This window comes from Xiphophorus maculatus, chromosome 12 (genome assembly GCF_002775205.1).
Source record: "Xiphophorus maculatus strain JP 163 A chromosome 12, X_maculatus-5.0-male, whole genome shotgun sequence".
Classification (NCBI taxonomy): Eukaryota; Metazoa; Chordata; class Actinopteri; order Cyprinodontiformes; family Poeciliidae; genus Xiphophorus; species Xiphophorus maculatus.
In genome coordinates this window covers 28651054-28676518 of record NC_036454.1, presented here as the reverse complement: position 1 = coordinate 28676518, position 25465 = coordinate 28651054, and the positions used below count along the sequence as shown (strand labels likewise).

The 25465-nt window shown below is 40.6% G+C and overlaps 2 protein-coding genes across 9 annotated transcripts in view; both read right to left on the bottom strand.

Moving 5' to 3' along the window:
* txnrd2 (thioredoxin reductase 2) overlaps window positions 1-5246 on the bottom strand; it is a 29920-nt gene extending 24674 nt beyond the window's left edge. The window contains exons 1-7 of the mRNA XM_005804623.2: window positions 5156-5246; window positions 3738-3803; window positions 3608-3664; window positions 3384-3528; window positions 2876-2950; window positions 1107-1185; window positions 250-312 (exon numbers count right to left, since the gene is read on the bottom strand). Coding sequence (XP_005804680.1) covers window positions 250-312; window positions 1107-1185; window positions 2876-2950; window positions 3384-3528; window positions 3608-3664; window positions 3738-3803; window positions 5156-5231 — 561 coding nt within the window. The 5' untranslated portion in view covers window positions 5232-5246. The remainder of the gene's footprint in view (window positions 1-249; window positions 313-1106; window positions 1186-2875; window positions 2951-3383; window positions 3529-3607; window positions 3665-3737; window positions 3804-5155) is intronic.
* A 1080-nt stretch (window positions 5247-6326) lies between these two features.
* Window positions 6327-25465, bottom strand: part of arvcf (ARVCF, delta catenin family member) — a 261138-nt gene continuing 241999 nt past the window's right edge. For 7 of the 8 annotated variants that reach the window (XM_023343118.1, XM_023343119.1, XM_023343122.1 and 4 more), the window contains 8 exons: window positions 22740-22867; window positions 19899-20049; window positions 19546-19738; window positions 17492-17603; window positions 16627-16714; window positions 14226-14317; window positions 11952-12065; window positions 6327-9112 (listed from right to left, as the gene is read on the bottom strand). In XM_023343118.1, the coding sequence (XP_023198886.1) occupies window positions 11964-12065; window positions 14226-14317; window positions 16627-16714; window positions 17492-17603; window positions 19546-19738; window positions 19899-20049; window positions 22740-22867 (866 nt within the window). In that variant the 3' untranslated portion in view covers window positions 6327-9112; window positions 11952-11963. The remainder of the gene's footprint in view (window positions 9113-11951; window positions 12066-14225; window positions 14318-16626; window positions 16715-17491; window positions 17604-19545; window positions 19739-19898; window positions 20050-22739; window positions 22868-25465) is intronic. The other variant, XM_023343123.1, reaches the window with a different exon arrangement.

Genomic DNA, 25465 nt, shown 5'->3' with positions numbered 1-25465 from the left:
TTGAGTCGCAATGAAATTGTCTGGACTCGACTCAAATGTTGCTTGATGAAAAAGTAAACTACATTAAATAAACAAGAGCTAATAGTCCGGTCACAGCAAAATTTAAGGCCAGTGATTAACATATTTAAAGCCATCTCACATTTTTTTTAAATTTATTTAAGGTCTCAATTTTAGATACATAAATTTGAGACTTTCTAAGGACGCACGGACATGTTTTGGAAGAGTGTCCAGAACACTTTGTTTATTTACCTCAGTCGGGTACTTTGGTCGTCCACCTGTGGCGATCACAATGTTCTTGGCGGTCAGGACTGTCTGCAGGAAAGGACAGGGAAATGTGAGGCAATAGCTTTTGTTCGTATTCAGAAACGGCGAGGAAACGTCAAATAAAACTGAGCGGTCTCTACGGCGCTGTATGGGAAGGCGACAACGGGAAAACTGTGAAACTGGTCAAACAATGCAGACGGGGAGGCAGACAAGCGTCCTGGGATTCTGGTTTATGTTTTATTTCAAAGAAGGATTTTATTAAGAGGAAGAGAGAGGCTAAAACGCTGCGATGGTGAAAAGTGGCAGAGATTTTTAGTTCCTTAGCTCTGCTGTGAAGCAGTTAATTTCTTTAAAAGGAACTTTGGGAATTCAAAAACGCAGAGTTTAGTAATATACACAGTTTTAAGTGTATAGAAAGAAAACATTGATCTCAATGTGGCACCAACAGCGAAATCTATCACACCAATATCTTCTTGAGCCAGAAGATATTAGACAAAGATATTAAACAAAGACTTCACTCAGATGAGGATTCACTCAGGAAGACAGTTTGATTCAACTCATGTTGAATGTTCCATCACATTCTGTGTGAGTTTCTGCAGCCTTCGGTGGGTTTCCAATGCAGGATTGGTGCCGTTCACACATTTCCACACAGCTTTTAAACCACAGAGCAGCCTGGTCTCTGGAGAACATGCTGATGTTGTTTTTTTATCCGATGAATTGGTTAATCATCAGAGTAATCCATAGAATAATCTATTACCAAAATAATAATCGGTTCTATCCCTAATGTTAGCTTTTCCTGTTTTTATCTGAAAAAAACAACAACAACAAAAAAAACAGCCCACCTCCTTTCCTGCTTTGCTCAGACCTCTCACTGTGTGTTCGTCCAGCAGACTGCCTTTGAGGTTCAGATATTTGACTTTCCTGCAAAACACACAAAAAAATATCACTAACAATTCATTACACCATGAAGAGTTAAGAAGAACAAGTGAGGCTAACAAGACGTGCAAAAAATATCTATATAAAATGTCAGTTTTCTTTTGTTTGTTTTTTTTCTTTTTTTTTTAACAAAAAAGAAGTTTCAAAGCGGATTATAAAGCTGATTCCAAGTACAGGATCTGATTGGACAGAGGAGGTTACCACCTGCCCGCCCTCCAGCAGCCACTCCGTCAGCATGTGGCTGCAGTCCCGCAGGTGTGTGTGAAACACACATGTACAGCCTTGAAGAAGCTCAAGTGATGACAAAAAAGGAAGGAAAAGAAACAGAATCGCAGTTCGTTGAAAGGAAATCAACAAGTGAACATGAAGTTCCTGAGAAGCACGCCGCCCGTGAAAAACACGTTACATCAACATCATCGATACATGTTGAAAATGTTGGTCAACGTTCCATTAATTGTGGTTCAGAAACAACTCTAAACAGGTGGGTTTTATTCTTGATTTAATGTTTCGTCCAGATTTGTGGTGCATAGAAGTTGAATGCTCTGCTTCTCCATGTTTGGTTCTGGTTCTGGTACGAGGTGTCAGTCTGGATGACAGACATGCACCAAAAAAAAGAAAAATCAGCTGGGAAAAGGAACAGGGCTGTTTCCAGTTTGATCGGAAATCGATCGGAAAAATTTACTGAATTTCTGACAAGTCAAGGCATGTCTGCGATTGATCCAGCTGGATTTATATCAGTGTCATGTTCTTCTTAAGAGCTTCCAATCTGTGTCCAATCTCACAGTTTTGGTATCTAAATATCACAAATTCTTTTGTTTTTATTTTACAAATACTTCTCTACCAACGTGATGTCACTCAAGGGAAAAACGCTAAAAATAAACATTTCGAAGGCAGCTCTTTCATCCTAAACTAGAGAAATGGGAAACTTCTAAAATCTGTACATGCAGTTAAAAAAAACATCAGGGATAAAAGTAATCAGTGCATCTTTAGTACGGCTCATGATACCAAGAAAACAGAGCATTTCAATATAGTTGAATGAGGCAATTAACATTTTTCTTTTAACCACTTGCTTTTCCATCACAGCCACGATTACACTGAAGTGTCAATCCAAATCCAATGTTGAAAAGCAAAATATTAATCCGTTATACTTAATAGCGTGTCCAAGTAGTCCTGTGTAATTAAAATGTCAGCCTCCCGGGGCGTGCTGTGGTGGCGCAGGGGGTTAGCACGCCCCACGTTTGGAGGCCTTAGTCCTCGACGCGGACGTCGCGGGTTCGACTCCCGGTCCCGACAACCTTTACCGCATGTCTTCCCCCCTCTCCTCACCCTCCTTCCTGTCTGCCTACTGTAGAAAAAATACGAGCCACTAGCGCCGCAAAAACTCTTCGGAGAAAAAAATGGAAAAAAAAAAAAAAAAAATGTCAGCCTCCTGCATCAAAACTACAATTGGATACATCTTTTATCTCTAATCTACAGCAGATGTGTTTGTTTTTCACATTTTGAGACAATAAACCGACTTATTTCATGCCTTTTCGTCTCGCACATTAAATATGTTGTCTTATTCTGTGATTACCTCTTTCATTTTAGTTGGCTGACTAATTTAATTCAATTAAGCAGTGAAAGAAAAGCCAACGGGTTGATTGGGAAGGAATGTAGAGTCTCTGTTGTCACTTACTTGTCTTGGAGCTGGACTCTGTGGCCCCAGTTTAAAGATCTGACATGATTCTGAACTGCCTCTGCCATGGTGGCCCTGGAAAAGGTGAAAACATCCCTTTACATCAAACACATCTTCAACTGGGCTCAGTGGGTTTCAATTATAATAAAACAATATGTTACGTTGAATTTCCATTCAACAAAAAATGAAAATTTGAGATGAAAAGAAGACAAAATAAACTATAGTAGACTAACGTTATGCTGCTGTGGTGTTTTTCCCCACTTACACCACCAGATGGTGCCATTTGCTAAACACAACAGTGAATGATATTTAGGAATCGTGCTCCAACAGTCCTGATTCCAGTAAATAAAACACCTTATAGATTGTAAATTATCCTGGTGAACATCTATTAGTTGGACAGAAGTAAAAGAAAAAAAAAAAGCGTGGACCAGTGTTTTCTGGGGAACAGTTGGCACAAAAATCATTCAAGACAAAAAACACTTCCACATATTTGCTAGACTCAGCTCACCAGTCATGGCGGAGCGTCTCTGGCATCTGCCAGCCGTACTTCTTCGCATCTTTGACTGCAGTACCAAGGAGAGCGGCCTGATGCATGAGCTTCTTAGGAATGCAGCCAACGTTAACACATGTGCCACCAAGACCCCATTTTGTTCCTGTTTGGAGAAGCATTTTCTACATTTTAGAGAACAAACCCTCCATATTGGGGGGAAAATGGCGTAGAATTTATTTTACCTTTAGCAGACGGCTCAACATAATCTAAAACGGCGACTTTCTGTCCCAGCTGTGCCGCTGTGGATTTACAGATGTATACAGAAATCTGACAAATGATTGAATACCTCAGAAAATGTGCTCAACAGTTTACCTTCTTTGGAGCAGGCCAGGCCTCCAGAGCCTCCACCAATAACCACCAAGTCATAGTCATAGCTCCCTGTCAGATGATAATGAATGATAACTACCAGAAACGGGAACCTTTTTCACATTTCTCTCATGCTACATCTGCAAGCATCAATACATTTGAATGGAACTTTATGCCACAAGCCAGCACAAATAAAACATGAAACGAAGGTGGAAGAAAAAAAATCACGTGCTTCTTACTTATTACTTCTTTCCCAATTGAGGTGAAAAGTTTGGAAAGTGTGGCGTGTGCATGCACTGAGCCACATTTACTCTCTATTTCACATGTGTCAAACTCCAGTCCTCAAGGGCCAGTGTCCTGCAACTTTTAGATGTGCCTCTGCTGCACCACACCTGAATAGAATAATTAGGTCATTAGCAAGGTTGTGGAGAACTGATCTACACAAGGAGGAGGTAATTAAGCCATTTCCTTCCAGCATTTCGTACCTGTGGCACATCTAAAAACTGCAGGACAGTGGCCCTCGAGGACTGGAGTTTGACACCCCTGCTCTATTTAGTAAACATTACGTCACGTTTCAATCAACATCATATAAAAATGACAACTGCTTGTGAATAGTAAGCATCTGACTAACACAAGGACTCTATCTAGGCATTTAGATAATGTGCAGCGATTCTTAAAATAGAGGCAAATCATAATATGACATTTATCTCACAATAATATAACTGTTATAGCTATTTATTCTTTATTTTTATTACTTTGTATTTTGATTACATTTGGTCTTGGTTAGCTTTATACTTTGGGGTTATTTACAAGGCTTATTTGTACGTTAATAACTGCTTAATTTTTCGGTTGGCTTTTTCGTAAGATAAGCAAGAAAGAACTGTGGAGGCATTTTTCTAAAAGAAGCATAGATTCCTTTTCTTCAACTTCACAGATGTGCATCACTTTAAGTTGGTCTATACAAAAAATACAAATAAAATGCAACATGAACGAAATGAAAGGACAAGTTCTGAGAGTTCAGAACGCACGGTATCACTATTAAATATGACCACAATCTCAGACACCAAACCTCAAGTATTTTTCAAGTTTTAGCAGTCCAAAAGAATAACCCAATCATAAATGTAATGACAATAAATATGCTAATAAGAATGTCACAGGTTTGCATACAGACAGGCGGTAAAGTAATGTAACGTTTGCACGAATCTAATGCACTAAGCATGTTAGTCTCTTAGGAAAACTGTTTTTTTAAAAAGACTATTTTAGAAATATTAGTTCTAAAAAGGTTATTACGTAAAGGCAGGCGAAGTTACATTAAGCTCCCGAAGGATTTTGCGATTCTAGAGTCCGTACGTAAACATAGACAACATACGTTTACAACATAATTGTTGTAAACGAGAACTTCTATTTAATAGAGCTTTCATTACCTGTAAGGTTTCTGGTGAAAACCTGCAGACATTTCAACCTTTTCCACCGGTGTCTGACTGTGCAGAGGGCAGCCATGATGTTATTATAGAAGGACCCCGGACCGGATATAGGCGTCTACAGAATTGCCTGGAATAAATTACTCTAGAATGAAATTAAAAAGGTTTAAGATCTCATTGTATAACAGTCTCTCAATAATAATAATAATAGTCATTCATTATTTATACATAAATGAATACAACAATTCTATGTTGTATGTAAATGTATTACAGTAATTCTTGAGAAGAGGGACAAAACAGGTCCCATGGATAAAGCACAAAATTTGAATAAAATATACACAAAATATATTTTTTTCAAATATCTGACTAAACTAATCTGGGCCGTGTTAGTTTAGTCGACAACAATGTATGTTTTCCTGGTGTTTGCTGAATATTTTTTATTTTAAACATTGTAGTAGGTGGATGGTTATCTTTTAAATCCCTTGTCCTGGAGCAGAACTCAGTACATTATAATAGTTTAAAACAATTAAAGGAATACTAAGATAATATATTACTATATTATCTTAGTATTATGTTGGTGTTTTTAGGATTGTGCTCTCATCTTACTAAAACACCTTTGTCTGTGGTGCCCTCTACATCGCTTTGGACAAACTGCAAACCGGACTAAGTGTGTCTTTCTTCTTGCCGCTCTTCCATAAAGGTCTGATGTACTTTTTTTGTTGTGGAGTTGCTCACTTGGTGGTAGGGACAGCTCCCCTGTTAACCCTTTAAGGTTTTTACTAGCATTGCACTGGGAAGCAGCTCATATAACAAGCTCAGCAGATATGCAGTTCCACCAGGTGTTTGCTAACTGCTGCTGGCTAGTTTGAAGGAGCTGAGTGGGGGAGTCATGGGAGGAGGGCGGCTCTGTTGGGCAGATCTGGGGAGGCTTGGAAACTGTCTCGAAGGTGGCGCTAGGTTCACTCAAGTGTTTTGCACAGCTGAATCGTTGCCATGGTAGATTAAGGGATTTCTCAAACATGGATGAAAGAATGAAGGCAGCACAACAGGTTTGTTTTTGATGAAGGAATAACACCATATATCTATAAAGTCGATTTTACACAACGCTGGCCCTTTAAAGTGCAGGGAGATTGGCTTGGACTGTAAGCAAATGAGACACAAAACCAGACAACCCTTAATTTCCAGGCATGATTTATTGAAAACACACCAAATTTATACTCTACAAACCAGTATTTTTCCATTATGTTTAACAAGCGTAATATTTGCCTCTGGGTATTAGTAAAATTAACATATTACATTCTGTCTCTGTGGCATCGCTCCTGCTCACTACGAAAGCGCCGACGGCTTTACTTCTCTAGGAAATCAAACCCATTTGTCAAATGCTCTCTACCTCATTAAAAGTTTATATTACAATGTAAATCAAGGCAGCAACCCGCCAACAGTCTAAACTACTTAGGAGGGGGACAGTGAGGTGGAAGTTGGGGTAGAGGGGTCTGGATGGATGGATGGATTGATGAGCTGAATGGCGGGGGTCAGGGAGGGTAAGGAGTCTGACACTAGGGGTTGGGGAAAGGAAAGGGAATTTGTGGAATGGGACTTATATAAAACACAGTTCTCTTTATCTAGCATGGAAAAGATTAAGGCACATGATAGGTACAAACACATCTGCTACTCAGTTACTTTAGTTTCACGGTCTTGAATCGGCTGAATCTACACAGGTAGGTTTGTCTTGATTCTGCGCGTGTGTGTATTTGCGTTCGTGGATTTTAACGGCACAGACGCGTGGCTCTGCGTTCTGCGAATGTACAACTGTTGGAGGCGGGCTGCACATTCACACAACTGAGAGCCCTTTATTACTTCAGAAACGATGAGCACAACTCCCGATCCTTTGGTTGTGGTAGTGCATTCGAGAAGGAGGAGACGGTCGACGTGGGACTTCGTCCGATGAAAGCACGCACGTCTGACGACACACAGGAGGGGTTGTTCGGGTCATGACGACATTTTTTTCCTTCTAGAAGTCTGGGTTTTAACATACAGGAACGATGCTTTTTTAAAATTCCATTGATTTTTTTTTTTTTCTTTACCACAACGTACACCTTTGTAAACACTGTAGAATATGCAAGCTTTACAAAGTCACATACGTCACAAACAAAAAAAAAAGAAAAAGAAAAGGAATCAAAAATTAACTCGGACTTGAACGCAGGCACATGCCGTTCGCCTTGAGTGAGAGACGCATGAAAACCAGACGGGGTTCGATTTCTCTGCAATGGCAACGACGATTCTGCAACTCGACTGTAAAAAATATATATATATATACTATAAGACCCCATCTTTAATTTAGAGCGCTGTCCTTCTCGTCTCCAGCCATCTTCCTGCACGAGCGGATTAAGTAACACCCAAATGACTCCACGAAGAAAAGAAGAACTGGCACTTGGAAAAGAAAAGAATAGAATACAAACATATTCATGCTCACAACTGGATCATTTCCTTAAAGATGCAGCAGATTAGGTGAGTTGGTGGCAATCGAATCACGTACAAACGCATGAGGAAGATATATATATATGTACTTTTTCTAAAAATTAAAAATCATCTCTTGTTCCTGTTTTGAAGACACAGGAGCTGCCACAGAACATGGATCCAGATTCATTTTCCTTCCTGTGACCCTTTTCCCACAAATACAAAATATAAATAGGTGAACACCGGTGTGGCTCGACGATGCTTTGACACACCTTTAAGTTATGCAAGAGAGTTATTTTTTGATTACAAACAACAGTGAGCCTTCATCAAATGAAATGTGCTTTCCAAACAAAGTGATATTAATATACAGGTAAGAAATCAGATTTTTTTTTTTAAATCACAATTTTTCCTTTTTTTTTGTCTGACTCTAATATACATTTATATAAAATCCAACATAAATGATTTTAGACGAATCCTCATTATTGTTTTTTTTTTTTTTTTTTTACAGTCTGCTTCTCCTCAGAAACACAAATCCATTTATAAACATAATGCCTTGAGTCCTCTTCGATACACAACACACCGCTACACAACCTGAGAGTGTCACACGAGAAATGGCGGCTGCGTGAGCGAAGCCGTGAAGCTCGTACAGGACGAAAGAGACTCTCCTCCGATTTGGTTTTGGAACCGTTTGAGCTTTCCGTGTGAAGGATGAAACTCCAGTCTTGCTCAGAATGTCACTTGTCTCTCCCCAGATCCCAACTTGCAGGTTCTTGACTACAAATATATCACCTGAATCTGATGAATCAGTTTGAATCTGATCACCCGACGCACAATACCGAAGTAAAAGCAGTTTTTTGTCGTTTTTTTGTATATATATATATATGTATATATATATATATATATATATATATATAAACACACAGTGAACCCAGATGGATTTTTTTTTCTTTTTCTTAGTTCATGAGGACAGACTCTTTACTCTTTTCCTCTACAATGCTACGGCTCCTCTCAGGCTCGGTTATCTCCTTTTGTTTCTCTCTGCTCTCTTTCCCCAACTCTGATCACAACGACGTGCCAAAATCAAACAAACCCATATTCTCCAAAACTCCCCAAACCACACCAAAAAGGAAAAAAAAGGAGCGTCCTTTTCCCCGTATCCTTTCATTGCACGTTCTTTTTCCCTCTATTCCGCTTTACCTTTCCTCCTCTTCTCGTCGCGCCCTCACCAGCCTCCATCAAATTTACTCTCAGAGCAAGAGTCCACACTGGAAAATTCACATGATGTCGAGGAATGTAGATATGACCAAGTAGGAAGTGTATATATATCTTTTTTTTCTTCTGAAAACTCGACTGCTACTGGGTAGTCTCTGTTATGGCCATATTCTTTTGAAATCCTCTTCTCTGTACAAAGTCCCTCTCCAAAAATGAGCTCCTGTGAAATGGCAGTAGTGATATGAGAGATCCTCTTGTAGCCGGGGATGTCGCGCTATTGCTGTCTTAAGCCTGAAGAACACGGAGAAAGGAAAACAAATATTAGAACAATTCCGGCAGATTGGAAAGAACAAGAAAATGAGAGTTTCGTTCAACAAAAAAAAATCCAGGTCGCTCCTTTTAAATTGTGTGAATAATAACGCATATATGCAACAGTAACTCAGATTACTTAAAGGGCAGATATCATCATATTTTGTGTTGCAGTGAGCACTTGAGACTGTTTTCTTGACAAAAAAATTGATTTTATTAATTGGAATATGTTGAATGGATGTGATGTATTACAAAAAAAAGGAGAGAGCTCTATTACTTTCCCAAAAGATTCTCCATTCTCCAGACTGCCCAGTCTGTGTAATATATCTAGTGACCTTGTGTGACATATTTAGTCTTTCTGATGAGCCATAAATGCACAGTGACAACAGTTGCTCTTCTTCTATGCATTAAAAACTGTAAACAATCAGGAAAATGCTAAAAATACAGTCGGAATAGGATTGTTCCAGTTTGTCAATCATCTCTGTTACGATTATTTTGAATTTTAAAAAATAAGGTTGAATGAGGACAGTTTTACAACATGGTGACGGAGATATTCATGGGAAAGAATAGGAGCACGGAGTTTATGTACAAATAAATTTATGATTATACCCAGCTTTCAATTTCAGTAAAGAGACGTCAACCAGAAATAGAAATCTACATTGACTTTATGTTCAATATTTGTTTGCTTCTCTTGCTTTCATATTGTTGAACAGTGAAACTGAATACAACATAACTGACAGCTTTTAAAACTGTTGAGTGTTTCAAGTGAGATCAAAAATAAAATGCGAGCTCCCATTTTGGATTTTGAATTTCTATATCCAACTCCAGGACTGATCACCACACAAACTTGTCGCGACTTTCAACCAGATTCTCCGCTGACATCGTTTCCCATTTCCCCCCTCAAAACTGTTCTCTATTTCACTCATTGAAATTAATGTAACTAGAGCAAAATGAAAGCCCCATCATCAATGAAATGTTGATATATGCCCTTTAAAAGTCATCACTGTTATTGATTCGGCCTCGGCAGTGCAGATGATAGCCAAAGATGGCCGAACAGATGCTTCATGTTCTGGATGAAATCCTGCGAGAACACAACTTACCTTTCTTTTTTTTTTTTCCTAAGAAGAGGAACAAAATATACAAAAAAAAACAAACAAATGACTTTACTGTGTGAGCTACAATGACAGCACAATGTACGGGAACAAAGAACTGAATGAATGACAGCTGATAAGAAGACGGACATCAGGATGAGGAGGCAGGAGGAGAGACATGCTGCTGATGAAACGAGAAAAGCAGAGGTCAACCCCTGATCAGCTGGCAACCTTGAGAAACTCATTTTGCACCACGTTGATTTTTCTTTTCTTTTCTTTTTTTTTTGCAGACAGGCAGGGCTTCCTGCACATGTCTGGATGGTTCTCCCAGGAGGCTTTCATTAAGGGCCACCTGAGTCCCCTGGAGGATCTCTACAGAAAGAAGAAGAATGACTCCCCTCTATCTATCGCCGGCTCCAGCAGAGGCCGTCGGGGCGCGGGGTGGGAGTACATTTCAATGAGGGAGGCGGAGTCCAATTGTAGACAGAGACCAAACTCGGTCAATGCTCCGCGAGTGAAACGGAGAAGAGAGGCCTGCTGGCGTATTTACAAATTGAATGTTGGTCGTATTGCCCTGCGAGTTTTGGAATGGAGGACAAGAAGAAGTCGATGTTTCTAGAGAGCCACACCTGATTTGGCGAGAGACAAAAAAACAAGGCGCTACTCAAGGACCGCATCTGATTGGATGAGCAGACCGAACCGCGACTCGATTGGACGAGGATGTCATCTCAAAAGCCACACTTGGTCGGACAAATTTAGCGTCTGTTCGACTTTTTCTGTTTTCAAATAATGCTAGCTTATAAAATATTTGGGCGATACAAATAAAATAAATTTGGATAAGTCGTAAAATCATCAGAATAAAGTTATTCTCATAGTATTATCAATGAGAATAAACTCTTACGCCTAAGAACGTTATAATAAACACAATTTCGCAATTGAGGAGATCCATTAAATAACAAATGCAATTTAAAAAATTACACGTAAATTTAACTGCAAGTTTGTTCACACAGTAAGTCATTAAAAGAAACATGCTGCTGCATCATCCTTGCACCATTTCCTGTTGTCTTCTTCGTGTTTTCCCCCAGTAGTAACATCCGATTGCTGATCACGACTCATGTGATGCGAAAAAAAGAGTTTCCGTTGCAGTTTTCCCAAATAAACTATTTTTGATTAGCCGAAAAACCACCTCATGTTAGTGCAAAAACCTTTTATTGAATAACGTTTTTTCAAAATTGCAAGGCTTCCCATTAGGCAAATGTATTTTCAGAATTCCAATTTGTGCAATTTTAAGGTGAATAGAAACGCAAGTACTATTGTTGTATAGGATGCTCAGCTTTGTCTACACGCATTTTCTTGATTTTTTTTCCTCAAGACTCCTTCTCTGCACAATAATCTGCAGATGTTCCAGAGTCGTCTCCAGAACAGAACCAGCTGTTTAGCCTTTTTATGTCACTGGATCTGATCATTTTGAACTGGTTCAGGGATTGTTGTTGCTTAATGGGTCTCATAAAAGTTGAGTTTCAGCTGATCTGGAGTTTCTGTTAGCAGTACAGAAGTATGTTCAGGCTAGCTGATCAAGGACCAAAGTAAAATGTTCTACATGGTGCAGTGAGAGGTGAGGAAGGAGGAAAAAGGGATAAAATGATGAACTAGGTAGGATGAAAATGGATCAAATCTAGAAGGTGCAGCGTAATGCTTTAGTTTGTATTTTTGATTTTTCAGGGACCTACCATGCATGCACTTTACACCCAGGAGTCAACAGGCTGAGGTTTAACATCACAAGCGTCCACCAGACTGACTGCAGGCCTGTTACTCCTGATATAGTGTTTCCTATTTGTGTCATTCTGTCGCCACGGGGAGGAGGAGTTAGGAAAAAAAAAAAAGCAAAAAAAAAAAAACAGGAAAAAAAAAAGAGGTCAGTACATTTTATATAAAGGCTTAAAAACAGACATGCACCGCATCCAAGGATAAGAGAAGCCAGAGTTAGTTTCCTGCCACAAGAAGAGCTGTGGAAAGAAGAAATCAGAAAACGGCAAAACAAAACATACAAACAGATAGAAGTTGAATTCAAAGCAGGCAGAGGATCAAGTCAAAGAACAAATTGCTTCTATGTAAAGAAATTTTACGCCACAGCAATCACAAAAAAAACTTTGCAACATCTTGGAGAAACTGGTTTAAGCTTTTGAAGGAATATAGTTTCCTACTAACTGTAAAACAAAATATGTCTATATATACTGACTATATATGCATAGTCAGTGATCCGGATGGAGCTGTTTGGACACAATAACAAGGAGAATGTTTGCAGGAGTCAAGGTGAAGCTCACCACTACACCAACTGTTGAGCATGGCAGTGTGGGTATCATGCTAAGGAGCCCCCGGCCCACCACACATCAAAACTGCTACTAGAATTGATAAAGCAGGCAGATATATTTATTAAAAGTCTGGTCTGGGCCATAAAACCAACCAGTTTCAATCCAATCTATTATTTTTCATAAGACAAGATGTCAAACATGGCAGAGTTATGCCAGACGCTTGTTTATGTCTACAAAAATGCCTGATTTCTTTGGTGACTATTTGAAAAGGAGCATTAAAGCACAAACTAAAGTGCATATATTCCAGTATTTAGAAGCTTTTGTGAACAAGCTTGATCCTGTGTGGATTATTAGACATTACCACAGATATTGGTTGCACAATCATTCCATCCTGCAATCAGTTTGAATGCATCATTAAAACCTAAGATTGATTAGGTGACATAGTTGCAAAAGATCAATAGGACAACTGGAGACCCAGTGAGACCCTCAGTTATTTACATCCTCGCTACCAGTCAACTTCTCTCTGCTCTCCTCTGTAGGTGAGCTACTGCTTTTGACTTCTTAGTCGTTTTTATTTATAATCCGTTCTCGACCCACCACACTGTTTTCACAGTTTTTTACCCTCATATAAAAACTCACAGTTCTGGGGCAACTGCACTACCATTCGTTTTGCTTTAAGGCTATTTTTAGCTCACAGTTGAGTTTCAGTAAAGTATGCACCTGTGAAATCACTGGGGGTTTTTTTTGCTGAAGAAGCCTCTAGTTTCTCACCACTCTAGTCTCGGAGTCCGTGAGAAGACAGACGCAGCTGCGCAAGCTTGATGACCTTGATATGGTGCCGTGAGGTTTTGAACAATCTATGTAAACGTCACATCTTACTAATAATCAAATCCAAAGACCGCTGTGGTGGAAGAAAATAGTCTTGCAGCAGAGCGCATGTCAGATAAGTCATCTGAGGTCAGGCAGAATGGAAAAGGATGCGCTTTCTTTCTAAACCTCAAAAAACATATAAATTAATATCAATAAGCTGTCACCAAGACTATATATATCTTATTTTTTTAGTAAACACGTGCAACTAACTTCTAATACGACTCAGAATGACCTAAAACCCTCCCTCAGAAGTAAATATAGGAACCTTAATTTATGTATGAAGATGAACTGATGCAGGCAGACTTTTCATTTTCCCACAAGGCCGATCTCATCCATCACACACTTAACTAGATGAAAACTAAACAGCCAAAAAGTGCTTGAAAGTCATCCGACATGTCGGCCGTCCTCCGCGGCCATAATCGTCTCGCTCTGCCCGACAATAAACAAGCTCCGGCTGCATAATCAGCAGACGACCTCTCAACAGTTCGCCGGCGCGCTCATTTCTGTAACAAGGCTCGTCTCCAGGAAAGCGTGCTTGTTGGCGGTTCTTTTAATCAGCCCCAGATTAATTGCTTTATGGACTCCAAAAGCTTACGGGCAATTAACTGGTGTCTCAAAGATCTGAGGGCGTCCGCAGCGCTGAGCTGCGGTGGCAACGTTAACCGAGGATGACGACTTTCCAGCCTGTTTGAAGAGTCGATAGAATTAAGAGCTTCTAATGAGGACCACCGCAGAAAGACGGGAGAGACACACGGGCAGAGGACAAGGAATGATATTTCCGCGTGACATCATTGGTGGAGATGAGAGGAGGCTTGTGCGTACCTTTAATGGTTCCCGTTCTGTCAGGTCCGCCGACCCGTCGTCTGTTTTGTATTTGCAGTCTTTGTCCCTCTGGTCAATGGTGGAGTAGCCGTCTGATGAGATCAGAGAACCGTGGTCAGCTCATTCCTCTGATTGGTGTCATTTGTTTAAAGATTTCCAAGACACAGAGACAAAGCTTTTTCCTGTACTTACTGGAAAGGTTTTCCAACATAAACAAGAAGATTACAAATGCGTCCGCACTCACAGTTTGAGGTAATAGACCCTGAACACAAAATGGATGGTATGTCTGTGTTCGGAAAACACTCGGGCTACTTCGGGTCAAATTCTAATCAATTTTCCATAGCTGGATTTTGGCATTCTAGTCAATAGTTTGTCAAATTGTTTTACACCAGTCATTTTTACATTTTTACTAACAGAGTGCACACCGGTTGTTTATGGAAAATCCATTTCTAGAGACAGATTGAGGAATCACCTGTTGACTCGAGTCGGATGCCTTTCAGCTTTATCAGCCCTCACCAGGGTCCAAAGTCGGAATGGCGAAAAATCTGATCTTTTTTATGATCTGCTAACACGACAAAACCAGGTGCCACAAAATGGATGTACTAACCACGGAGGACTTCCATCTGGAAGTCGTTACTGAGCATAGAGGACTCAAGTTGCATATTTTTTAAGGATTAGTGAAGTGCTTACAACAGAGGAAGAACATAGACGTTCGAGACGATTTAATGAGAAATTGTGTTTTATGCAACATACCAAGACGTGTCTGTAGTTCATTAAGGGTTAAAGCAACAGAGCGCAATAGTTTCAGCAGTTAAGAACACTAAACAAAGTAACCTCTGTTTGTTATGGAACATGCAGATTCAGAAATGTTAGCAACCTCGAGGTAGTCACAGAGTGAAGGTAAGGAGTTGTATTTTCTAAAGGAATACACAGAGACTGCTGTTTTCATCGTACTAGCTAACCGATTACTATAATCAGATGCTAAAGACAGTTAAAAAACAAAGATGTTTATGATGAAAGAGAGACTGTTTTGGTTGATGCATCTCCCCACCTGTCTGTCATATGGCTTACTTTGGAGTCCTGAAATGCTAGATGTGTGTGGGAGAGCACAGCTGAAACACTCGTTAAGTTTTGTCACATTCCATGCAAAACACAAAGTTTGTGAAACAGGAGGACTATTTTTCGTAGAACTGTAATGAAGAAAGATATCGTAATACTGTGGCAGATTTCCCAAAACTTTTTCCAACTGTGACTGCAACATATGTAAAACACAACAAACAGATTCCTTTCCTAAACTCACCAAAGCGTGTTGTTCTTGAGGACTTAAAAGTACTGCAGTATCAAGTATCGGACAACGAATCGATACCGGAAATATCGGATGCTGGAGAAAAATTAGTAGAAAGATAGTTCCCTTTTTGTCTGACGGCTACCATATAACCTGGCTCTTACCTACACCCAGCTTCTCTAAAAGTGTCCTATCACCAGTTGCACAATGTACATGGTGATGTGACACCTGTCAGACAAACGGTGCCTGAAAACAATACGTGCCATTTGGAGCAAAGATGTAAACAAACAGAGCAGCACAGGCAAAATGCTGGAGCTTTCCAGGGTGATGATGTTTGGCCACAAACCAAAGAATGCAAACGGAGAGTGTGAAGAGACGAATGTTACCGAATTAATGCAAAGAGAAAAACAGCAAGCTGCCAAAATGTGGGATGGTAATCTGTTGCTTTGCTACTGGCATTTCAGTCAAAAAGATGTTTTTTTTTTTATTTACAACCAGGGCTGCCTGCTAACTGAGCTAAAGTAAATTACTCCCATAGCATTTTGGCTCCTATAATATTCAGCATAGCACAGATTTAAAACACGATTCTTACAAGACTTTAAATCTTTCTTAAAAATACCGTTTTACTATATGATTGAATTTGTAATTGTGGTTAAGCACAAACAAATTTTTTTGGAGAGCGAATAAGATTTTCTGATAATAGCTGAAAGAAAAGTCCAGTTTTGGCCTTAAAATTTACATTCTTCTGGAGAACATTTCCAATTCTTTCCACTAAAACCAACCTGAAGCCACCTTTCCCTCACACACACAAGTTTGTATTTCTACCCATATAAAGACTTTGTACTGACTTCCATTCATTTTAGTAATTGCTTTTACACGTAACCCCACCCCAACCAATACTAGTCTATACCTATCTCTAACCTTAACCAAAACCTCATTTCCACCTTACCTTTTAACCCAAACCTCTGACCCCTAAATCTGAACAAGATCGTCCACAGTACCAAAACGTGATATTGGTCCCCATAATGTTCGTCGGTCTTCAGAAGGTTAGTAAATATTCCAGAAATGATCCAAAATAGGATAGCCAGACAACTACACATACACACGCAGACAGACCTTGGTTCTTCTCCATCAGTGGCAGAGTGGTGTCATCATAACCTGGTTTGCCGTTCTTGGTAGCTTTAGGTGTGGCCGTCACAGTGGGCTGAGTAAAAGAGATGAAGCAAGCAATGTCACGCTGCTTTTTAAACAAATTTATGCAGATTTTAGCTTTGGAGGACGTACTAGTAATTATTCTATAAATTGATGAGAACATGTAAAGTGCTAAAAATGTAATGTTTTTCTAAATAACTCTTTAGGTTTAGGATCTTGGCTGCTAAGATTGCAATCAGGTCTTGGCATCGAGGATAGTGACAGCCAACTCCATTAATGCCGAGCGTTAGAGATCCATCAGAGTCAGCCACAGATCACAATCCCAGTTTGATTTCCCCAGATCGGCTCTGATCAGTGACTGGCAGATAAAACACTGGAAGTTTAAAGTTTTTTCGTACTGATTTGCTGGATCCAAGCTAAGAACTTTGCTGATAAAAGTCACTTCCATCTACCTTTACTGTGTGCAAGTAAAAATCATATAAAGTTCTTTAAGTTCAGTCCATTTGCAATTTAAAGGTTAGGGACGTACACCATGTGATCTCTTCATCTCTTTTAGATTCAAAACCACTACTGCTATCTAAGAAGTACATATTTTTTTCTTTCTGTTTTTAAGTATCAATTGCCCACATATATTTTGACTGATTTGAAAAGTAGGGCAACTCTATTTTCTGTCATAAATATATATGTCATTGAAGTACTGAATGATGTATAAAGTATATGTATATAAATTCACGTTAACCCATGTTAGATTAAGTTTTGCTACTTAATCGCTAAATTTCTTCCAGTGCAGAGCGGGAAGTAAAACTCGCGCTAAAGTAAAGTTGGGTACCTGGAAGTGGCTCTTGTTCCAACCGTCCTTAGTCAAAGCGTTCCTCAGCTCCTTGTAGCTCCACACCGTCTGCAGGACGTGCGACGCTGCCTTTGTTTCGCGAGCCGATTGGCTGAGGGCGCGACAAATAAAAGCGGTGGATAAATTAGGAATTTACAAGAGCAAGAAAGCCGATCGAAACTCCCCCTCCCCTGACGGTGACAGTTGCTGTGATGGATCTGTGCGGCTGCAATCAATCTCTCTATTCAAAAGGCTCTGCCTCCACGCCTGGCTTCAGGCTCTGCTTTTGTTTTTAATTCATAACCAGATGAGGGCACGTTTCCTTTCATTAGTTACCTCTGAGCCACCGGTATTAATTAAAAAGTGGCTTGGAGGGTGGCTCGCATCAAAGAAAGCTAACCTCAGGAGGCCGAACAGAAACTCAGGCTTTTTTGTTCCGTGACAGAACAATGTGTATTCGCGGTGGTTAGCAGCTGCCAATACGATCAATACGTCCTAACACAATATTAGGTCTTTGAACAGGGCTGGTAAAAGAAGAAGGTATCGTGGGGTAGGTCAGTCCTCTAGTGTTTAGAACCAGCCTGAAATCTGCGGATTCAAAGCTCCACCGACGAGAACATTGCCTCCAGAGGTTAAAGCCTATTAAATCATTTGTGGTAGGTAGAAATGTGTGCAGGCTCACACTATTCACAGTGTGAAAGGCAAAGTCTTACTATTAGAGATACGTTATGTTATACTCCATGAATGCTAATGAGAAGCTCATGATGCAACCAGTTTTCAATGCCTGACTAGAATTATCACGCATATGACGTCTCTTTTAATCACAAACTCCTACATGATTGGCTTAAATAAACACACTCTCTGAGAGTCTGGTTCAGTGTGATTGTTAGTGCCTTGCACAATACAAACACATCAAATCTTTTCAAGTATTCACGTCCGGTTTCTATTGTAAATATCTTGGTGCACTTGAAATAAGACAAAAAATAACTTTCAAGGAATTGTTTTGCAAGATACAGAAGGCTGTTTTAAGCCAATAATACGTTAATATGGATTAAAAGAAACAGTACTAGTTCCACTTGTAGCAAGACATTTTTCCCATGCAATAAGTGAAAACATCTGCCAGTGGAGCTAGTAATTTTTCATCATTATTAAGGGGTTATTGGCTAAAAATAAACTCCTATATTTTTCTTAAAAATTACTTTTAAGTTGGTTTTGTCTTATTTTCAACTGTTATTTGCACTAGAAACTTGACAACAAATACTAGGTAAGAATTTGTACTCTTACATTTGGTCACGCATATCAGTGGATAATTATGAAGTGGACAAAAAACAATTCATGGTTTTGAATTTTCTTTTTACAGAAATAAAAAAGTGAGAAAAGTGCATTGAGCTCCATCTACACCAACACAATAAAGTGAGGGTTGACACTTTAACACATTCATTTTGATAATTAACCCCACAGGCTTTAACATGTCAAAACATTTTATGCAATTTAAACCTTTTTCCCCCCCCAACATAGGAAAGTTCCTAGCGGAACCTTTGGCATGTTTCTGGTACGTTTGTAAATCTGATGCAAAAGCGACATCTGCAAACAACAGCGATGGAGGACAAAGACTCTTCTCTTGGCCCACTGGGGGTTAATTTTCACGTCAAAGAAATGATCTGATGGAATGATGGGAAAGGCTATCGATGTGTGCAAGTCATGCTAAAAGGAGTTAGGCTAAAACCAAAATTATTCAAACATAAAACAGCATCTTGAGCCACATTAATGTGTTAGAACGATCCCACAGTCCAGACTTAAATCAAGCTAAGAAACTATGGGATAAGAATGAGTGATTAAGACTAAGCCATTTCGTAAATAATAAATTCTTTGTCTCTGTATATATCTATATAAAGCCAAATACACTTTGAGGCACAATTGCTAGCCTTTTGTGGAAGTACTTCTACAAAGTATTGTCCTATAAACAGCTGCTATATACCACTTTTCAATGTTCTTACACTTCTCCACTGCTTTGTGCTGATCGGTTCCCAGCTTAGTATTTCGTAAATCTTCACCTGGTCCTGTTGATGGCGACCAGCTTCTCGATGGCCTGGGCCTGGATGAGGGAGCGAGCATTTTCCGAGCTGTCTGTCACAATCTCGTGAATCGTGTTGAGGATGGCGACCACGGTGTCCTCCTCCAGGTTCTTGGCTGGTCGCTGCTGGCCGCTGGGCAGGTTGCTGACGAGGTCCCGCATAGCGTAATTTCCTGTGAGGTGAAGGGGTTTTTGAAGCGAAACAGTGAAGTCGAATTAATTCCAAAACATGATTAAATCTTAAGGTGTGTCCAGCGTAGTCTTTCAATCTTGACATTAAGGAGGATACGCCCATATGGTCTCAATGCACCTGACACAACAAATCCTCGATACCTATCAGATCCTTGTTGCGCCGGTCGATGGAAAGGTTGCGCAGAGCGATGGCCACGGCTCGGACCACCTTGTCAGAGTCGGAGCGCAGCAGCTCCACCAGGATGGGGAGACCTTTCTCCTTCCGCACTGTGGCTCGGATGTAATTGGACCACTGGAAGACATTGGGGGAGTAATCGTTAGCGTTCTCACACACAAACACAGCATATCACTCACTCTGCAGCTGCCAGTTTGGCTTCTCCTTCTGCTCAACTCGTCGCACAGCGGGGCTCTGAACGAACACGCGCTTTAATTTGTCTGAATTTAAACATCACTGGATTTTACTTCTTCTTGTTTTTTGTAGCATGAAACATTAACTCTGACATAAAAGGGGTCTTTGCTACCCCAAGAGATGCAATTAGGCAGAGAATGGGAACGCCTGAGCCACCAGGTGGCAGTAGTGAGCTGTGGAAAACGTGAGGGAAAAGGAAGGAAAAAAAAAAAAAATCAGGGAATGAGTGTGGTTGAAAATCTCTGATATTCTCTCGAGGGTCAGGATGTGTTTGTTAACAACAATGTGTCAGAGACTCCAACCTGCTATGGCGAAGAAAAAAAAAACAAAACAGCTATTATTGTGGTAATTCAACAGGAAGCCAACTTTAACCTTAACTGCAAGTCAATACTGAATTATCCCAAATCTGAGCACATTCCACAGGAACTTAAAGTTAAAATCTGCTGAAAAGATTCACGCTGGCGCTGACGCCCCGGCGGGCTGAGTGCGACCTGTCTGCCGAGGCGCGCAGGTGACTGCTCTCGCCTGAGGTGCTTAGCGTAACGTTTGACAGCCAGCCTTTCCACGCTGATAATTTACTGCAGCCTCTGTCTCAGCGGCTCCACAACCGCTCTGATTGGAGTGACTAACCTGACTGCTGCTGGAGAGCCACTCTTCTCATCCAGCGCAGAAAGCCCTGCACTGGATGAGAAGAGTGAGTGTGGGCTACGGCTGTTATCTAATCAAGTCACTTCAACCAGATGGGAGGTCCTGAGGTAGATTGCACCGTTTTTTTATGTTTTCCTTTTCATGGACTGGGCCTGCAAAATAGGACTGTATGGTTTATTATTTATCATGATAAATTTGTTATGATAATCCTGGTAAGAATTTTGATTTATTGTTGTCACTATAAATTCCACTTAGCAATAACCTCAACCAAAACTGTTCATATTGTTGGGATTGTTAGTTTTAGTATTTTATCCACAGTTTGTTCAATAATAGTATGAATGAATATCAATAAATTTGAAAAAAATGATTAAATACTGTGTGAAGTTTAGTGATATAAATAACATTCTTTTGTGGCTGTTGTGTTAAAGAAGCGCACTATAAATGGGTGTGTTTCTCAGGAGCAGTATTTGTGTTTGTGGGGCTATTATTGCTTTGCAATGCAGTCACAGCCATACAGTTACCTAAGAGAGAAGTAGTAAATAGTTTTTTAATCGTTACTTTAATCATCATCACAACAGTACCACAAATATTATGATAAAACTTTAACTTCATTTTGCCTACCATTGGTGCAAAACTAGTTAATTTCAGTACAATTAGCTTTAGTGGGCAATAAGTTCAATTAAATTTTTCCATTTTGATAAAAACTTCACAAAAATCCAAAGTTCCTGCACGTTGTTTATGTCAAGATTTCAAAAAAAAAAGTTCAGTTCTTTTAAGTTCTTGAAAGCGTCAATACAGTGAACCTTCGTTATAACGCGGTTCACCTTTGACGGCCTCGCTGGTTTGCAGATTTTTTTGTGCAGTTTTTTTTTGCCCACAGTGCATTGTGTTCTGCGTCCTGATTGGCTAAACAGTCTCCGTGCTTCTTCTCTACCTGTGTACAAATAACGTTACGGTAATTTAAATATACGTAATACAGCTTGGCAAATTTTGACAAATGTTTTTGCCCAGAAGAAAAAAAGAGCGACAGCAACAACTACCAATAATAACTATGTTCTTCTCTCGAAAAAACACACCTGCACCACAGGCTGCAGAAGAAAAAGCCACCAGAGAGCGGAGTCGGGCCGCAGCGTCGCAGTCAGAGGAACAGTGAAATACGCGAGTCACAATTTGTCCTACTGTACGTCGCATTGATGATTAAAATGATAATTTTAAGTTATTTGTAGTTATTTGTAAGAAAGCGTTATATTTGTTTAAAAAATGCTTAGGCCTGAAAACAGGTTTTGTTCTTTGGTTTCAATGTAGAGTATTTAATTATGCTGTATAACAATTGTAAAAAAATAAAGGTAACTACTTCACGGATTTCGCCTATCAACACAACCCCCGCGGAAAACGAGGGTTCATTGTATAAAGGTTCTCTCTTAATTCATGGCAGATATTTATACAAAGTCAAACTTCAGATATGACATCTCAAAAGAGCACAAAAAGGAGAAATTTGGACACCTTATTTTGGTTTCTGATAGTTATCAAGTCCAGGAAAATACTTCAGTCATATTCCATTGTTTTCCAGACTGTGCAGGAACCCTGGGAATTTATTTTTCTTTGATCAAAGTCCACTGACTTTGCTTGTCCTTAAAGCCAGTCTCCTAGCTGTCTACCAGTCACCTTTATGGTAAACGCACATCCAGTTTAGCATTTAGCTCAATTCTGTTGCTGCTTCTAGTGTTCTATCGTCCCTGTCCTCCGCTAAAGCGCAGTGGGATGCCATTTACCCTTAATTGGTGCTTCCAGCTGTAAAAGTTTCGCCACCGAAAGGCCACGACCAACATCAAAGTTTGCAGAAAGTGTGCAATTAAGCAAAAAGTCAGTTTGAACATGGCGTCTTGCCTTTGTACCACTCCCACCCCTCCAAACCGAGGACTTACAGTCCACTGTCCAGCGCTGAGGTTCTGCAGAGCCCCTGCAGCCGCCTCCAGGGTATTGTAGTTCTGGCTCTCCGTCAGCAGAGAAAGGTAGAGCCTCACCACTTCGGGCTGGTACAGCAGCTCGAAGCCTGTAGGGGAACACAGAGGGACAGACTGGTAGGAACCGCTGGGAGGGCAAATGAGGCAGATGGGCTTTGTGGAGGAGCCAGCAAACGTATTACAAAAGTTATCTCGGAGTCTGTGACGAGGTTCTTTATGGTTTAGTCAAAAAAGAATGACTGTTCCAAGTTGGAGATCATTTTAGAAGATTTATTCGGTTCTCACAAAGGTGGCAGGTGCAGATCACACACAAAGGACATCCAGAGCAGGCTAGAAATCAAAAATCATTAGTACCTTTGCTTGCAATAGTTCATCATCACCAGCGTGACTTCTTCTCAGTCTAACCACCGACTGACTCCTGTGGAGCAGAGCCCTGCTTTTAAAGCCACAGGCTCCGCCCACAGACAATCCAAACTAGCAAAATACTAATCATCTCTAACTCAAATCAGAAGTTTGATTCTGATTTGAATCAAACTTCAAATCAGCCTAAAGTTTATACAGTATACCAAATAATACAAAAAAAAATAAATAAATAAACTTGTAAACAAAAATACAATATTCAATTTAATATACAACACCCAATGCGCTCTGCTGACGTCACCTCCTCATGTGACTCCCTCCCGGCACGTCACAATCCGGAAACACACTACTTGAAAACAAAAACCAGGAAAACGTCCAGTGCTAAAAAAAAAGGTTACAGTAAATGTTTAACCGGAGCAGGAACACCGCGTGTGCACCCACGATGAACCGCCCCAGTCCAACCTGCAACAAAAGTAAATTAGTGATAATGTATGTGTTTGTCGGCGTGTGTGCGCAGTTATGCGGGCATGCTAACACGGACTCTAACGCCCAGCTCGTGACGGCTCCTCCGTCACACCACCCCTCTCCTCTCCAAGGTTGGCAAAATTTGGCAACCTAGAAAGAAAGTCTGCCACTTTATTAAGTCTGCCACTCCTATGACAGATGGTAAATTTGTACGGTTGCAAGGACAAATACCACCTAGTCAGACGATGGTTACTGTCCTTCATGGTGTTGATCCAGGTCAGGGCACGATGGTCTGTCTCCAAATCAAAGTCTCTGCCCATCCTGACAAAAAGAAAGCTACACAGGCTTATCATGTGAACTTGCTAAAGGAGTGGAAAGAACTATCATGTCCAGCTCCAGAAACATCATGCCTGTTGAGGCCAGTGGAAGAGGAAGAAGAGGTTCCTGGTGTTGAAGTGATGGCTGAACAGTCAACCCCCAATCTCAGCCACTTGACCTCACACCAAGCCTCACAACTTCAGCAGATCTTCCAGAAACTGTCTCTTCTCTTTTCTCCTAATCCAGGCCGGACCTCCTTGATTGAGCATGCAATTCGACTGAAAGAGAAGCAGCCAATTCGTCAACGCCCATATAGAGTTCCACAGCAGTTGGTGGGGCAGCTGCGAGATGAAGTCGAGACCATGCTAACGTCAGGTATTATTGAACCTTCAAACTCTGAATGGTGCAGTCCAGTAGTCATTGTGTGTAAGAAAGATGGCTCACTGCGGATTTGCATTGATTTCAGAAAGCTTAATGCAGTTTCAGAGTTTGATGCCTATCCCATGCCCAGGGTGGATGAGCTGCTGGAAAGGATTGGAAAAGCCAAGTTCATTACCACTCTGGACCTGTGTAAAGGGTACTGGCAGGTTCCATTGGAGCCTTCAAGCAGACCGTACACAGCATTTCGTACCCCTTCTGGTCTTTTCCAATTTACTGTAATGCCATTTGGCCTGCATGGTGCTCCAGCCACCTTCCAGCGGCTAATGGACAAAGTCTTGCGAGGAAGTGAAGACTACAGCGCTGCTTATCTTGATGATGTAATCATTTACAGCAATAGCTGGGAGGAGCATGTCTCACATCTAGCAAGAGTGTTGGAAAAGATTGGAGGTGCAGGACTGACACTTAACATATCAAAGTGTGTTTGGGCACAACAGGAAACCAGATACCTGGGTTACCAGCTGGGGAGAGGAGAGGTGCGACCACAGATGGACAAAGTTGAAGCGATCCAAAAGTGCCCTCGTCCTCGAACCAAAAAGGAAGTGCGGTCGTTCCTGGGACTAGCTGGTTGGTATCGAAGGTTTGTGCCTCATTTTGCCACACTTGCTTCTCCACTCACAAGTTTGACAGCTAAAGACCAAAAGAATCCTGTGGTGTGGACTAAGGAGTGTGAAGCTTCTTTTAACACTTTGAAAGATCATCTATGTTCATCTCCTGTCCTCCGAAGTCCTGATTTCAGTAAGAAATTTCTGGTTCAAGTGGATGCATCCACAGTTGGCTTAGGAGCTGTCCTGGCTCAAGGAGATCCTGGGGAGGAGCAACCCATACTCTACCTGAGCCGTAAGCTGTTACCTCGTGAGGTGAGGTATTCTGTAGTAGAAAAAGAAGGCCTGGCCATTAAATGGGCTCTGGAAAGTCTCAAGTATTATTTGATGGGCAGAGACTTTGATTTGGAGACAGACCATCGTGCCCTGACCTGGATCAACACCATGAAGGACAGTAACCATCGTCTGACTAGGTGGTATTTGTCCTTGCAACCGTACAAATTTACCATCTGTCATAGGAGTGGCAGACTTAATAAAGTGGCAGACTTTCTTTCTAGGTTG